Source organism: Danio rerio, chromosome 14 (genome assembly GCF_052040795.2).
Source record: "Danio rerio strain M-AB ecotype USA chromosome 14, GRCz13ab, whole genome shotgun sequence".
Taxonomy (NCBI): Eukaryota; Metazoa; Chordata; class Actinopteri; order Cypriniformes; family Danionidae; genus Danio; species Danio rerio.
The window spans coordinates 8,493,089-8,508,827 of NC_141034.1; the positions used below are offsets into that span (position 1 = coordinate 8,493,089).

The 15,739-nt window shown below is 36.9% G+C and overlaps 1 protein-coding gene across 8 annotated transcripts in view; it reads right to left on the bottom strand.

Annotated features, from left to right (window-relative positions):
- ppp3cb (protein phosphatase 3, catalytic subunit, beta isozyme) overlaps positions 1 to 15,739 on the bottom strand; it is a 103,381-nt gene that overhangs the window by 83,651 nt on the left and 3,991 nt on the right. For 2 of the 8 annotated variants that reach the window (XM_087280496.1, XM_087280493.1), the window contains exon 2: positions 10,039 to 10,071. The exons of 4 other annotated variants lie outside the window; for them this stretch is intronic. In XM_087280496.1, the coding sequence (XP_087136622.1) occupies positions 10,039 to 10,045 (7 nt within the window). In that variant the 5' untranslated portion in view covers positions 10,046 to 10,071. 8 annotated transcript variants of the gene reach the window in all.

Genomic DNA, 15,739 nt, shown 5'->3' on the forward strand with positions numbered 1-15,739 from the left:
AATTGAACACTTCACTAGCAAACAGTTAAACAGACCACCTACAGCACAAGGATAAAGAATAAGCCTCCTCCATTCGGCGTCTTTACTTTCACTTTACTTTACTTTTACTCTTTACTTTACTCCCTTACTTTCGTGGATAAGGAAACAGTGTTGTACGCACTCCACTGAAAACATCCATTAGCCTACATATTTAATTTTGTTTGTTAAGCGCAAAGACTTATTTCAAAACTATTTCTAAATTCAGTTCTAATTTCCAGCAAACAAATAAATGAACAATAATAATGAAGTGTGGTCAAAAAACAGTTATATCCAAACACACGTCCTATTCTTATGCCACATATGGTGACACATACGTCTCCAAAACCCGACAGGTGGACAAATCTAAACTTGTTTTTATGAAAACAAATTTAAGTATGGATATAATAAATAATACAGCTAATAAAAATAACATTATACAAATGCACACTGTCATAAAAAAAATTAAAAAGCCCCCAAGATGAGGCAAGAAGGGGGTGGATTTATATTTATTCATTCATTCATTCATTTATTTTCTTGTCAGCTTAGTCCTTTTATTAATCCGGGGTCGCCACAGTGGAATGAACCGCCAACTTATCTAGCAAGTTTTTACGCAGCCGCAACCCATCTCTGGGAAACATCCACACACACACTCATACACTGCGGACAATTTAGCCTACCCAATTCACCTGTACCACATGTCTTTGGACTGTGGGGGAAACTGGGGCACCCGCAGGAAACCCACGCATAGGCACGGAGAACATGCAAACTCCACACAGAAACACCAACTGAGCCGAGGTTCGAACCAGCGACCCAGCGACCTCGCTGTGAGGCGACAGCACTACCTACTGCGCCACTGCCTCGCCCCGGATTTATATTAATGTAGAAAATAATATTTTTTGTAACATTTCAATCCTTTGATTTTTTTTCATATGTAAAGATTCTTGTGTGTTGCTGTACATCCTGTGTGTATTAAGCAATGTGTAAGCATTCTGACCTGCATATGCATATAACTATCACGCTCTGCGCTGGACTAGCTTTCAGTTGGTCAATGCTGTAGTCTATTTCAGTTTTTGCCCCTTAACACCCCTCCTTTATAGACCAGAACACATGAGTCTACAAAGTGGTGCAATTGGATTTGCTGTTTAAACAACCTGGTGCAAAATGTGAAAATTAGGGTGGCGCTGGTCTGAAAATAGCAACAAATTGCGCCAAACACGTCTGGCGCCTTTTTGCGCCAGGTGTATGATAGGGCCCTAACTCTTGTGGTGTCGTAAAATGAGCTTATATCCATAAAAAAAGTGGAGTGTTCATTTAAATAAAGTTATGATATATAAAAACTCACAATAAATGACAGACTAAACTGGTGAGAGATTTTAGCTAGAGGTACAGATGACCACATTTGGTTTTCAACCCTAAAGCAAAGCATTTGTTTTTGTGTAAGAGAAACATAGATTGTGGTACCCAAAGCTTGTCAAGCGTGTTGAACGCTGTTCACTGTTACACACATCTGTATATAACTATGTGTGTGTGTGCGTGCTAAAGTTAATGTCTCTGGTGACCCGTAACATATGTGTGTGTGTGTGTCTGTGTGTGTTTGTGCATCTGTGTGGGAGGAAACATTTTCATCATTTTCCTGCAGTCCTCTAGCTCGGCATTTGATGCAAGATTGCCTCTCTCTCCCTTTCTCTCTCTATCTTTCTCTATTGCATCATTCAGGTGGGCGATGAAGTTGATTAGCTCAGTATCTGGTTAGATGGGCAGCACTTTAGTCCTGAATAAAAGCATTCTCACTTGCTTGAAAGCAGAACACTGGCTACTTTGGGAATTGGATACTACAGTACATACTTCACATCACAATATAGCCTTATAGCTTCAGACGCAACAACCAATTTGTATAGAGTATGCAATGCACAATGTGCACTATATCCCACAATGCACTGTGCCCAACGTGACCTTCCATTTTCAGTTTGACAAACGAACAGAGGAATATCAGCGGCAATGTTTTACATCTTTTTCTGGACTCGCTACTGGAACAGACTGCCAAGAGTTAGGATGACTTTACAGAAAATGTGATTAAAAATGGAAAATAACTGAAACTGGACGCCGCTCGCTGCAATATGCTGCCTTCAAGTCATGCAAGAATGATTGTTTTTTTTCCTAAATGAGTGCACATGCACAATTTCAGTTTCAGAATTGCCAACACGCTGCCCTGAATGTCTAAGCTTCAGTGTGTAAATGTGAAACATTACGACTAAGGAACATTTCTGTATACGGTTGTGTTTGGTTTGCATTTTGTGTGTTGTAAATGATGACTGTGGATCACGAAATGTGTTTGTTGCAATAACCAAAAATACATTGTATGGGTTCAAAATTATCGATACTTATTTTATGCCAATAATAATCATTACAATATTAACTAAGTATCACATATTATTATTATTATTAGATTAGATTAGAGTAAACTTGATTGTCATTACACATGTACAAATACAAGGCAACGAAATGCAGTTTAGGTCTAACCAGCAGTGCAATAGCAGCAAGTGCAGGATACAGGAATATGTTATAAAGTGAAATAGAAAAAACTATGGTAATATTTACACTGGAGAGACGCCGAGCCTCGCAATGTGTAGGCGCTGCCATCTTGTCATCATGAAGACATTTTAAACATTCATTCATTGTCCTTCCGCGTAGTCCCTTTATTCATCAGGGGTTCAACACAGCGGAATGATACGCCAACTTATCCAGCATATGTTTTACACAGCGGATGCCCTTCCAGTTGCAACCCAGTACTGGGAAACATCCATACACTCTCATTCACACACATACACTATGGTCTATATAGTTTATTCAATTAACCCATACCGCATGTCTTTGGACCGTGGGGAAACCGGAGCGCCCGGAGGAAACCCACGAGAACAAGGGGAGAACAAGCAAACTCCACATAGAAACGCCAACTGACCCAGCCAGGACTCAAACCTTGCTGTGAGGCAACACTGAGCCATCGTGTTGCCCTCATTTTAAACATTTCCAACATTAAATATATCAAAACACCAATTTTAGTAATGATTAATAATGTGCATTGCTAAGCACATTTTTTTGAACTCTCAGATTATAGATTTCAAATAGTTTTATGTCTTTATATTGCTCTTCTCCAAAAGTTGACTCTTATGGTTGGTTTTGTCATCCAGAGTTAAAAAATTAAGCACAGAGTTCTGTTCATTTTAATTTTAATTAATTTATTTATTTATTGGCAGTTGTATTATCCTGACCCAAAAATGTTTTAACTCTAGGGTACATGCAATATGAGCCTCCAAAAATGAAAATAAAAAGTGTATCTTTCAGCAACAACTTTAATGCAATGGCATTGTAATTATGACTTCCCAACACATAAGCAGGAACATCCCCTGCATGAGAAGACATACAGTTGAAGTCAGAATTATTAGCCCCCCTGTTTATTTTTTCCCGAATTTCTGTTTACGGAGAGATTTTTAAACACATTTCTAAACATAATAGTTTTAATAACTCATTTCTAATAACTGATTTATTTTATCTTTGCCATGATGACAGTAAATAATATTTGACTAGATCTTTTTCAAGACACTTCTATACAGCTTATATTGACATTTGACAAAGGCCTAACTAGGTTAATTAGGGTAACTAGGCAGGTTGGGGTATTTAGGCACGTCATTGTATAATGATGGTTTGTTTTGTAGACTTTTGAACAAATATACAGCTTAAAGGGGTTAATTTGACCTTAAAATTTTGTTTAAAAAATTAAACATTTTATTCTAGCCGAAATAAACAAAATAAGACTTTCTCTAAAATGTCCTTGCTCTGTTAAACTTCATTTGGGAAATATAAGAAAAAAAAATCAAAGAGGGTCTAATAATTCTGACTTCAACTGTACATGTAATAAGCTCACGTGACATTGTCAAGGAATGGGAGAAACTGCAATGCAAGTGCATCGCTGCCTGCCCAGTTTTTAAATAATGATGTTTCTGGAAGTAAAGGCTGTTCATCCTAGGGATTTCAAAAATGTCTTCGATAAATTATCGAAAGCCATGAACTAAACCAGTTGATTACTTTAAGAGGGGAATCACTTCAAAAATATTGATATAAAGTAAAAAAAAAAAGTGGAAATCCAAGCTCTCCAATCATAAGCTATGTTTCCATCCACATACTTTTATGTGCATTTTGGATATCACACAATAAAGCTTGATGGATCATTGAGGCACAAGAAATTTATTACAAGAAAAAGACTCAAGCAAATTCCAGTTTTTCCTTTTGATTTTTGCCGTCAGTTTATCTGGAAGTGCTGATTTTGTTCTCTTTGACTCATTGGATGGAAACAGTGCTTAATTCACAAATCTTTTTTGTGCGATTTTAGTTTTGGACATAAATTGTATTCGCATCTTTGAAAAAGCAAGTGTCTCTTCAATATTTTGAATTTAGACTAAAATACCAAATTCAATCCCTAAGTCAATCCTACATACTGCACCTTTAATGCTGTGTTCACATCAGACACGGAAATAAATCATGCTAATCGCACATAAATAAACGTGATAACAGTTTGAGTTTACTAGCTTCATCTGTGGTCAAATTCGGTTCATTCATGCATCAAATTCACTTCACAATAGATTGGATAAAGCGGTATCATGTCATGGGCAGGGCTTCTGTCTGCCCGATGACTCTAGTTTTGTTGCTAAATGGCTAATATGGATTTTATTGAGAGAATAGCAGTGTTTATGTGCTTTAGGAATGCTGAAAAATAGCATAGATTCCTTCGGCGCAGTATCCGAGTCCTCTAATTTCTTTCAGAAATGCACCCAGCTCTGAAAGTTCATCAACTCCTCCAGAAACTTAACCTGGATGATGAAAGCATTCAGTGGTGCTTCAGACCAATCTGAGCCCAGTTTGATGAGCTGTTGTACGCTGTCGGCAAGAGAATTTCTCCTCGGGACACCAACAACAGGCACTACATCATAATCACTCCCCTACAAGAACAAGCTCATGGTTGGTTAATGTGGCTGGACTGTCCGCTGAGGGTTAGATGTTCCACGTTGCACGTTAAACGCGTCAAATGCACAAAATGCTCAACTCGCACCTCTTCATTAGTGCAAATCATGCCGCAGGATGTCTATTCACGTGCATTGACTTGTCATTGAAATCACTTGCACTTGATGCTTCATCCCCGTCTGGTGTGAATGCAGCATAAGGATGGGACACACCAAGCCACATTTAGGCCGTCGCTTAGCGTTTGGTTTAGTTTGTTTCACACTTGAGTTCTTGTCGTGACAAAGTCAGATTGAGAGTGCTCTGATTGGCTGTTCAGCAACAAATCAGAGCACAAGATCACAAACTGAAGTGATGTAAGCAGGTAAGCAATTTAAGTCATGAGGAAACACAGGCAGTAATTTTGCTTCATTTCTCAAAGATTTGTAAACAATATGGATTATTAGATAATCAAACAAATTAGCATGAACAAATTCCTCTGTTGTAGGTGACAATTACTGTGGTAATGATACTAAACGCTGCTTTATTTACAGCTTTTATATGTACACCGCAAGTTTTGGTTTTTCTTTTTGGAATGAAAAAAAATAAGAATACTGGGGCGGAATGGTGGCTAAGAGGTTAACACTGTCGTCTAACAACAAGAAGGTCACTAGATGGAGTCCCAGCTGGACCAGCTGGTATTTCTGAGTTGAGTTTGCATGTTCTCACCGTGTTTGTGTGGGTTTCCTCTGGATGCTCCAATTTCTACCACAGTTCAAAGACATGCAGTATAAGAGAACTGGGTAAACAAAATTGGCCCTAGTGTATGAATGAAGTGTTTCCCTGTACTGGGTTGTAGCTGTAAGGGCATCCGCTGAAAAAGAAACATATGCCGAAAAAGGCGGTTCATTATGCTGTGGTGACTCCTAGTAAATAAGGGACTAAGCTTAAGGAAAATGAATGAATGAATTTTAAAAAAGATTACTGCCATCCACTAGTGCGGAAAGACACATCCTTTCACACAGCCATGGAGTGCGCATTAACATTTCAGTCGGCTACAGTTCATTTAGTTTGTTCATGTTGAGCGTTTTGGTCCAGACATAAAGCAACAACACAGTTGGTTTATTTAAAATGAGCAGACACCACAAAATTCTTGAGATTTGTTTAAAACAACTTATTAGTTTTATGTTTAATCCATTTGTTGTTGCTTTAACTTAATTCATTTAAGTTGGGACCACATGAATGAATTGTGTGGCAACCTGCTTTTTTACAGTGTAGTGGTCTGGCGTTGGATGTGTGTATCTTAAATTTAAAAGAGACGTTAATGTTACCATGTGCTAACAGAAAATATATTTCTCCACTGACAGTCATTCAATTGTAGGATCACATGGTTTTTACAGATCATCTGATTGGCTGATCAAAATCCACTACAGACTGAATTTAAATAAATGGGAATTCTAATGGATAGCTTTCTTAAAGTATTACATTATACATTACATAATCAATAGTTGTCAGTATACAATATACACTGCGCACTATGCAGTACTCTAGAATTTCATTCTAACCACAGCCTGAAAGAAAGAGATTGCTGGGACACAAGCATACCCATCCATGCATCCATCCATCCATCTATCTGCTGTCAAGTGCCTAATTCCCCATTTCTACCACTTCTCATCCTTCACACTTTTCACACATTCCCCCTCTCTTTTCTTTCACCTGCTCTCGTTCCATTTATCGCCAGGCTCATGTCAACACTCTCTCTTAGGCTCTGTGTCGGGCTTTAACATCCCGTTCATGTTGTGTGTCTGCGCTCAGCAGGAGGCATGCATGAATTAACACAGACACACATGCAGAGAAACCGTCAATCTCTCGAGCAGTTTTGCTAATGCATTAAAGGGGTAGTTCAGCCAAAAATGAAAATTCTGTCATCGCTTACTCCTCCATTATATCCAAACCTGATTCTTCCGTTAAACACAAAGGAAGATGTTTTGAAGAACGCTGGAATCTAGTAACCACTGACTTCCATAACAGAGGAAAAAAACTCATAAAGGCTTGGAACTGCTTGCATAGGTACACTGTTAGACATAGTGGCAATTTTACAGTAATTTACTGTAAAAAAAGGCTTGCAAAATATCACATACATTCTTTACAGTTCACTAGTGTCATGTGCATTGCATTATGGGTAATTTTTAAAACTTTATTGGTGCATTCACACCAGATGCAGATGAAGCATCAAGCACAGGTGATTTACTTGTTAAGTCAATGCAAAGACGCGAATAGCCTTGCCGTGCTATTTGAGCAAATGAGAAGGTGTGAATGACGTGCCGTTAATTGATCGTTTTTCAAGTTTGACGCATGAATTGCTTGAGTTGGAAATTCTGAACTTCAGCAGACATTCTTGCCACGTTATCTTCTCAGGAGCTTGCTCTTGTAGGGGGTGGTTATGACGTAGGGCCTGTTGTTATTGTCCCAAGAGGGACGTCCTGCTGCCGAAACCAGACAACAGCTCATCAAACTGGGCTCAGTTCAGTCTGAAGCACCACTAAAAGCTTCCATCATCCAGGTACAGTTTTACAGAGCTGGGTGTACTTCTGAAAAGAGCTATTAAATTCAGACATGGTGTTGAGCAAATATACGCTGCTTTTCAGCCTTACTAAAGCACATAAAGCACAGCTACTCTCTCTATAAAATCCATGTTAGCCATTTAGCAACAAAGCTAAAGTCACCGGGCAGACAGATGCCCCATCTATGACACGAATCAGCGTCTATTGTGAAGTGAATCTGAAGCGCAAATGAAGCAAGTTTGACTTATGAATGAATTGAATAAACAGTGTTGGGCAAGCTAACTGAAAAATGTAGTGAGCCAGGCTGTTAGCTACTCTACTTAAAATATAGCTTAACTACAGTAAAAGCTACCATCTGAGAAATATAGCAAGCTGGGCTAAAAGCCACTTGGCTAAAGTAGCTTAGCTACATCTAAGCTATTTTTATTTTCAATTTTTTCAATTTTAAATGGAAGCAACTTAAATTCAAGTCAATCATATCTCAGTGATCAATAAAACTGTCAGTGATTCATATGAGGCAGAATTGTTCAGTTCAATTTACTGCAAATAATATGCAGTAGCAAACAGAAACAAATTATAGTATTTGACAGCAAAAAAATAAAAAAAATCCAATAACCAGGTGTTGCACATTTAGAATACTTTAGTAATTTATAGTAAAGGGGAAATATTTAGAAACAAGCATTATATTGTATATATTCACAACTTTTCATTAATGAGTGTGTAGTATCATTAGTAACTATCAAAAAACAACAGTAATTACTATAGTATACTTTAGCCTTTGATACAGTAAAAATTTTATACATTTTATATACACTTACATACATATTATATATATATATATATATATATATATATATATATATATAGGGAAAGGAGGTATATATATATATATATATATATATATATATATATATATATATATATATATATATATATATATATATATATATATATATAATATGTATGTAAGTCTATATATATAAACAAACCTCCTTTCCCTCAGTCATCTTTTCAGCAAGCAAATTTCTCGTGTTAGCTTAATTGGTTGCCGACGTCACAGAGCAGGGCGATAGGTGGCAGTAATGCACCAAAAACTTTGTTGTCAACCACCAACAAACAAGAAGACGAAGAAAACGTCATTCTTGCCATCATATGGATTTTCTTTTATTAGTTAGATATCAGCCTCACAGCTCTGTGAATGTCGGTGCCATCACGTATTGATCCGCGATCTGTAAATGTAGCTTGTGTGAACAGTACTGTGCTACCTGACTAAAAAAAAAAATGCTTCTCAACAGAAAAGCTATTCGATTTATAAAGTAGTGACGCTGCCACCACGCTACTGAAAAATATAGTTAAGCTTGTAGTGTCACTACTTGTACACTACATTGTAAGTAAAGTCAAAATGTTCGTGCATGTATTTACGTGGGAATAGCACGATTTGTTCGCACAATACATGTCTCGCCTGAACACACGATTACAGTTACTGCATGTTAGGAATTTGCGGTATTCTACTGTAATCAGTTATCATAAAGTGCTGCTACTGTAGTTGCAGACAAAAATGAGACTGTTGATGAAAAACATACACATTAATTAACATTTTGTATCACAAAAAGCATTTTAAATAGATTTAAAATGGATATAATAACAATGAATAATACGAACACTGTTTAGCATAATGTCACTACTTGTTTGAAAAGTCAATAGTAAATACTAAAAATAAAGGTTTTGCACTGCTAAAATGTAGTGTAAAATGTAAATAAATTACAGTAAAAGTATTGTGAAATTGTCAAAGTGTAAAAATAATATCCTTTTATCATAAAAATAATTGCGGTAAGGCTATTTTACTCTAAAATGAAACTGCAGTAGGGCCCTGCTGCTGTAAAGCACATTTACAGGTAAGTTACTGTAAAGGCGCAGTTGCAGTACATTGCTGCAAGTAAATTACCACAAAAATAAACTAACATTTCTACCAGTGAGTAAAATTAAATATCTAATACATTTGTATTTTTCATAAACTACCCCTTTAACTCTGAGTGTTTACGACTGCGCACAAATAATATATTCATGTTTTAAAACGGCTCCATTCCTAGGGGCCAAGAACACCTATTAGTACAATCATAAAAAATACACTATGATGCAATTAGAATAATCTAGCCATTATTGCCGCATTACTACATTCCTTGAGGAGACAGATGGCAGCGAGACGCATTCTGTCTCGTAGAGAATGCAGCACATAATAACTTGTGGAAATGAGCAAATTTATCTCAAGCAATCAACTTGCTTACTTTATGATTGTCACAAGCGTGTCAGCCATGCACCACTTTTCCTCTTGTTTAATCCCAGGAAAAATTTGCATAAAAGCTTGTGGTGTCATTTTGTCAATATTGCACTTGTTTATTTTATTACCATGATAATGCTATTGGATTCATAGGAGCATCGGTTAAGCCAAACATCATTTACTCACCCTCCATTTGTTCAAGTTTCGAGTTTCTTTATTCTGTTAAACACAAAAGAAGATATTTTGAAAAAAGCTATTAGCTGGCACTCATTGACTTTAATAGTATTTTTGTCCTACATTGGAAATTGATGGGTGTCACAAACCAGTATCCTTCAAAAAATATTATTTTGTGTTCAACAGAAGAAAAAAAACTTATAAACATTTAAAAACAACATGAGGGAGATGAGGTAACTTTTATTTTTGGGTGAACTATCCCTTTAATTTTCTCAAATATACATATTTTTTCACCTCAAAAACAATTTGTTTTAAAATGAGTCTTTCTAAACCCTTTTTCTTATACCTGCCAACACTCCCATATTTCAGACCCATCTCCCGCCACCCTCCCTTTTGGTTATTTCTCCTGGAAAACTCCCGTAATATGTCTGTGAAACCCCTGGGTCGCCAAGATTCGATTGCAGCGGCCGCCAGAAACACACTTCATAGTACAGTTACTAACACCACAGTACACAGTACCCAATTCTCAACAGTGTTATTCAGACACCTCACCCCCGAACCTAACCCCCCAGTCTCTCGGATTTTCAGGGACAAATGTTGGCAGGTATGATAGGCATTCTCTTCTCTGATTGACCAGATGGCTTATTTTGTTGTGATTGGTCTACACATCGAAAAACAAAACTCTCATTTCCATTTCTGATTTCCACATCTGAATCTTTAGAGAAACTGTACAGAGATGTCTATAAGCATTCAAATAATGTCAATAATCATAAACTGCTTTATTGATCCAATTGATCTTTATCCATTGAATAGGACAATGTGGTGCAGACCTTTTCTAATCCAAATGTTAGGACATGTAAACATTTATTGATCCAACTGAGAACTGAAACTGTAAAGAACGGCCCATGGGCAGTGATGTAGAAATGCCATAATTACATATGAGTAGGCCCACACGGAATCTGCGCTCGCAGAATTCCGCAGATTTTCCACAGATTTTCCGCAGATTTTTAGCCTATCATTAATTCTGTTTATTTACTTGAGTAAATGTGTAAAACTGAATTTATTCAGTTTTTATTCAGTAATTTTTTACTTTGTATATAATATATTAAGGTCTTAGTTATGATACTCCACTGGATACTCCCAAAATAGTTCCGCAAACATCCGCAGATTCCGTCTGGCCTTACATATGAGGTACAATGAAGTGTGGAGTTTTTATAAAGTAAACTTCCACATCCCCCAAATGCCTTGTTTTTGCCCTAGTAAGTAGAAAATGTGTGGCAAAAAGCTCATTGTCTCCTAATTAGCACTTTGAATTGAAGAAAATAGAAAAAATAGTAACTAAATTGTATGTCGAGTGGGAAACTCAATAGATTCAATCTGATTTAAAGCTTGTAACACATAATTCAACCATTCAACCCACATAATTCAACCAATTCAATTAATTTTTTTGTTTGCATACATCTGAACATAATTTTGAATTCATCAATCAGGATGATATCTTTTTAACTGCAACGAAAGATGTCCAAGAAAACACAGCTTTGCTATATCATTTTGAGGTCAAGTCAGACCCGAACCTCCATTGATCGACCCTTCATTGCAAGTTTGACCCGAGCAGGAAGTTTCACTGTGGTAAATTTTGAAAATGAAACCATTTAAATTAGCATTTCAATGGCTTATTATTCAGTGTTGACACTGAAGATTAATTCTGTGGCCACAGGCTGGCAATATGCAAACGTGTTAAGGATCAACATAGATCAGTTTTGGAAGTGAAACTCGTATTGTTGGTGACTTGCTTCAGCAGTTTAGCATCAATTCTTTCGGGAGACTAAATTTGTTGTGCACTTTCACCTTTAGGCGAGACTATATTGGATGTGCACACCGCCATAATGTCATATTATCATGCTTTTTAAAATCAAATTCAATAATAATCAATAATTCAATTAACCATTCTTTGGGAAATGCAACAGAGTATAACTACACTATGCATCATAGTATTATTATATCATTTTGGTAAGATCTAAACAATACTTAATAATTTAAACCACAGAACTGGTGCCTTCCAATAATTTCAGACAATACTGTCACATAGAGCTGTGATTCTCAACCACGTTCCTGGAGAACCACTAACACCGCATGTTTTGGATGTCTCCTTTGTCTGTCACACCCATTACATGTCTTTCAGTCACTGCTAATGAGCTGAATCCAGAGTGTTTGGTTAAGGAAACATGAAAAAAGCATGGAAATGTGAAGAGCTGGTGGTCCCCCAAGAATGTGGTTGAGAAACACTGACATTGAGAACACAATAATGTCAAAAACATCATAAAAGTAATAAAACAGCACCATGATAACCACTGACCTACATTGGCGGATATATCAGTGTAGTATCACTCATACTACCACCTGAGAGTGTACCACGGATGCGCCATCATACTTTTTTCCTTAGGTTTTCCTAAACAATCAAGCTGTTTCTCACCTCCGCTGCGTCCCCCTAATACCTTTCTCACCTTCACACCGGCTGCTTTGCTTTCCTCCATACACCAGCTATATCTGGACACGCTCTCACACACACACAGACATTCCCCAAAGCTTATTGCCCGAGATACCTAACGGTTAATAATACATAAATGCGACACATATGCCACACTATGATTATTTAATGCAGAATGGCATATGTTGCTAAATAATTACAGGCGGCCACACTCCAGGGTTGAGGAATAGCCCTTTACAGTACACACCACATCTCTCTCTCCGCCCAAACCACACTCACTCTACACATTATGATGGTCCAAAACATGCCTCCCCTGTCCGCTCTTATTGTCTTCCATAATCCAAACAAATTCCAGTGTTGATCACATACACAGAGGGAACAGATGCTTTTGGGGAGCTTTTCAATATGCACAGCCATCACCACCGAGGTCTAATTAACCCTCTCTCCACTAACCGCCCACACTACACATACACATTTCCCAGCATCCAGTGTTGCCCACATCCTCACTATATGGCTTATTTTTGATGCGTGCAATATTGGTAATATAAAAATGGCGCGTTTAGTGGATGCATGCATCGCTGCGATGGGTTTGCAAGAGCAAATAACGTATTCATGCATCATCATCATCACATGAAATATATAGTACTGCAATGCAACTTGTTTTTCTGCACTAATGTTTAGCTGTAATGCCACTGGGATTTCTGCAGGCGCTAGATGCAACGCGCATCCTCTGTGTGCAGCCTTGTTTACAGTGTGTGACGCTGTGCCAACGAATCGATAAACTGTTTCGGAATGAAACACCAAAATACCCACATAGGCCATCTATGCAAGGATGCCCATGTCAGCGCGCGAGCTGACATTGCGAGCATCTCCGCGCATTTTCCCTCCCGCATGACAAGAGTGCATTCGTGCAAGGTCTCGAGGCATTGCCTATTTCACATCATTACACGCATAATCGATACGGTAACTCACGAGATCATCTCGTTATCCCGAGCGCTTGTAGCTACCCGACGAGGAGCGCGCGCGCACTGACATTGGAGTAAAAGATGCATGAAATAATGCAGGAATGCAATGCAAAAGCCACGCTACCTTTTAGTCGTCCTTTCGCTGTCATCCTCAAACTGACAAAAATATTTCATTGGATCGAGATGTTAATCTCTCTTGCTCTCCTCCCCCTCTATCTCTCTCTCTCTCGGGTAACCTGGCACTGTATAACAGTTCATCCATCCGCCAGCAGGCGCGCGCAGCCGTCGATGCGCTCCATGCATGTGGCAAGCCGTTATCATAATCATTCTTTAAAAGAACTAGAATTTGTATAATCATAAATATAAATTACACACAACTACTTAATCAAATAGAGGAAATCTATATCACTTTACTGAATTTATTATGCCTAATTTGCACTGCAAAGATGGATTTTGAAGAAAGGAAACTAGTAACCATTAACTTCCATATATTTGTTTTTTCCTATGTAATTTAATGGTTACAGATTTCCAATTTTCTTCAAAATATCTTATTTTGTGTTCAAGAGAATAAAGAAATTTATAAAGGTTTGGAACCCCTTGTGGATGAGTAAATCTAATTTGAGGATGAACTACCCCTCGAAGGTATCTTAACCGACTAGAATTTACTTTGTGTTCCATTGACTGCCGTTCGTATGCATGTGTAAACAAGAGATTACAAACACAAGCATGTTTTGCTGTTTTCTCACGGTCAATTAAATCTGTGACCTAAAGAATATTGAAATATCCTAGTCTGACCTCTTTGATTAAATAAAATGATGTACCTTTAAATCTAGAATTGCAATAAAGTGGAGCAGACTGAGTATATATACAGTTGAAGTCAGAATTATTAGCTCCCCTGAATTATTAGACCCCTTGTTTATTTTTTTCCCCCAATTTTTCTTTAACGAAGAGAAGATTTTTTTTTAACATTTCTTAACATAATTGTTTTAATGACTCATCTCTAATCACTGATTTATTTTATCTTTGCCATGCTGATAGTAAATAGTATTTTACTTGATATTTTTTAAGACACTTCTAGACAGCTTCAAGTGACATTTAAAGGCTTAACTAGGTTAATTGGGTATAGGCAGAATAGGGTAATTAGGCAAGTTGTTATATAACGATGGTTTGTTCTGTAGGGGTTAATAATTTTGTCCTTAAAATGGGTGTAAAAAAATGATTAACTGCTTTTATTCTAGCCAAAATAAAACAAATAAGACTTTCTCCAGAAGAAAAAATATTATTAGACATACTGTGAAAAATCCCTTGCTCTGTTAGACATTATTTGGGAAATATTTAAAAAAGAAAAAAATTCAAAGGGGCTAATAATTCTGACTTAAAATATAAATATATTTATGCTTAATTGTACATTTTGCATGCTCAAAGTCCAGTCTGACCTGCACGTAAAGCGATAGTTTACCAAAAGTGAATATCCTGTCATCATTTACCTTTACTTTTTTCAGCACCTATTTGGTTTTCTTTCATCTGTTGAAAACTAAAGAAGGTAGTTTAAAGGAAGCTGAAAATCTGTAACCATTGATTTCAGAATTAGCTCTTTACAAGTCAATGGTTACAGATGTTTAGCTTCCTTTAAACTACCTTCTTTAGTTTTCAACACAATAAAGGTTTGAAACCACTTGAGGGTGACTAAATATTTTCATTGAACTATCTCTTTAATGCCACTCTGAGGTGGCAGAAATATACTTACACTTACATTTTAACTCTATACTATAGGGGCAGGTGAAATGTACAATCATAGCAGGCATAGTTTCAATATTACTAAAATATTAACTTCTCACTAATGACATCAGAAATGGAAAAGGCTGGTCAAAAACACAGAAAATGACACTCCAGATGCCGTCTTTATTTTTTTTTTTTTAGCTCAAATGTCAGAAATGGGACGCACAGGATTATGGGATATCAAAGGCATTGAAGGATACATCTATGCTGCGTTCAAAAATCAATCAGATGAAGGTCTCTCCGAAGACATGAAGTAAAGCTTGATTAGGATTTAGACATGCCTTCCTACATCAAATGCAAAAAAAAATTCCAGATTTCTGACACAGCTGTTGTGTTTTTACAATGAATTTTAAACAGACAGCGAAGCCTTAAGCTTTAGAAATGAACATTTATGGGTCACTATTAAAAAAAAATTGTGAACAAAACAAAGATTATTGATTCACACTTCGTTTTTAAAATGTAAATTTCTCACTTCAATCAA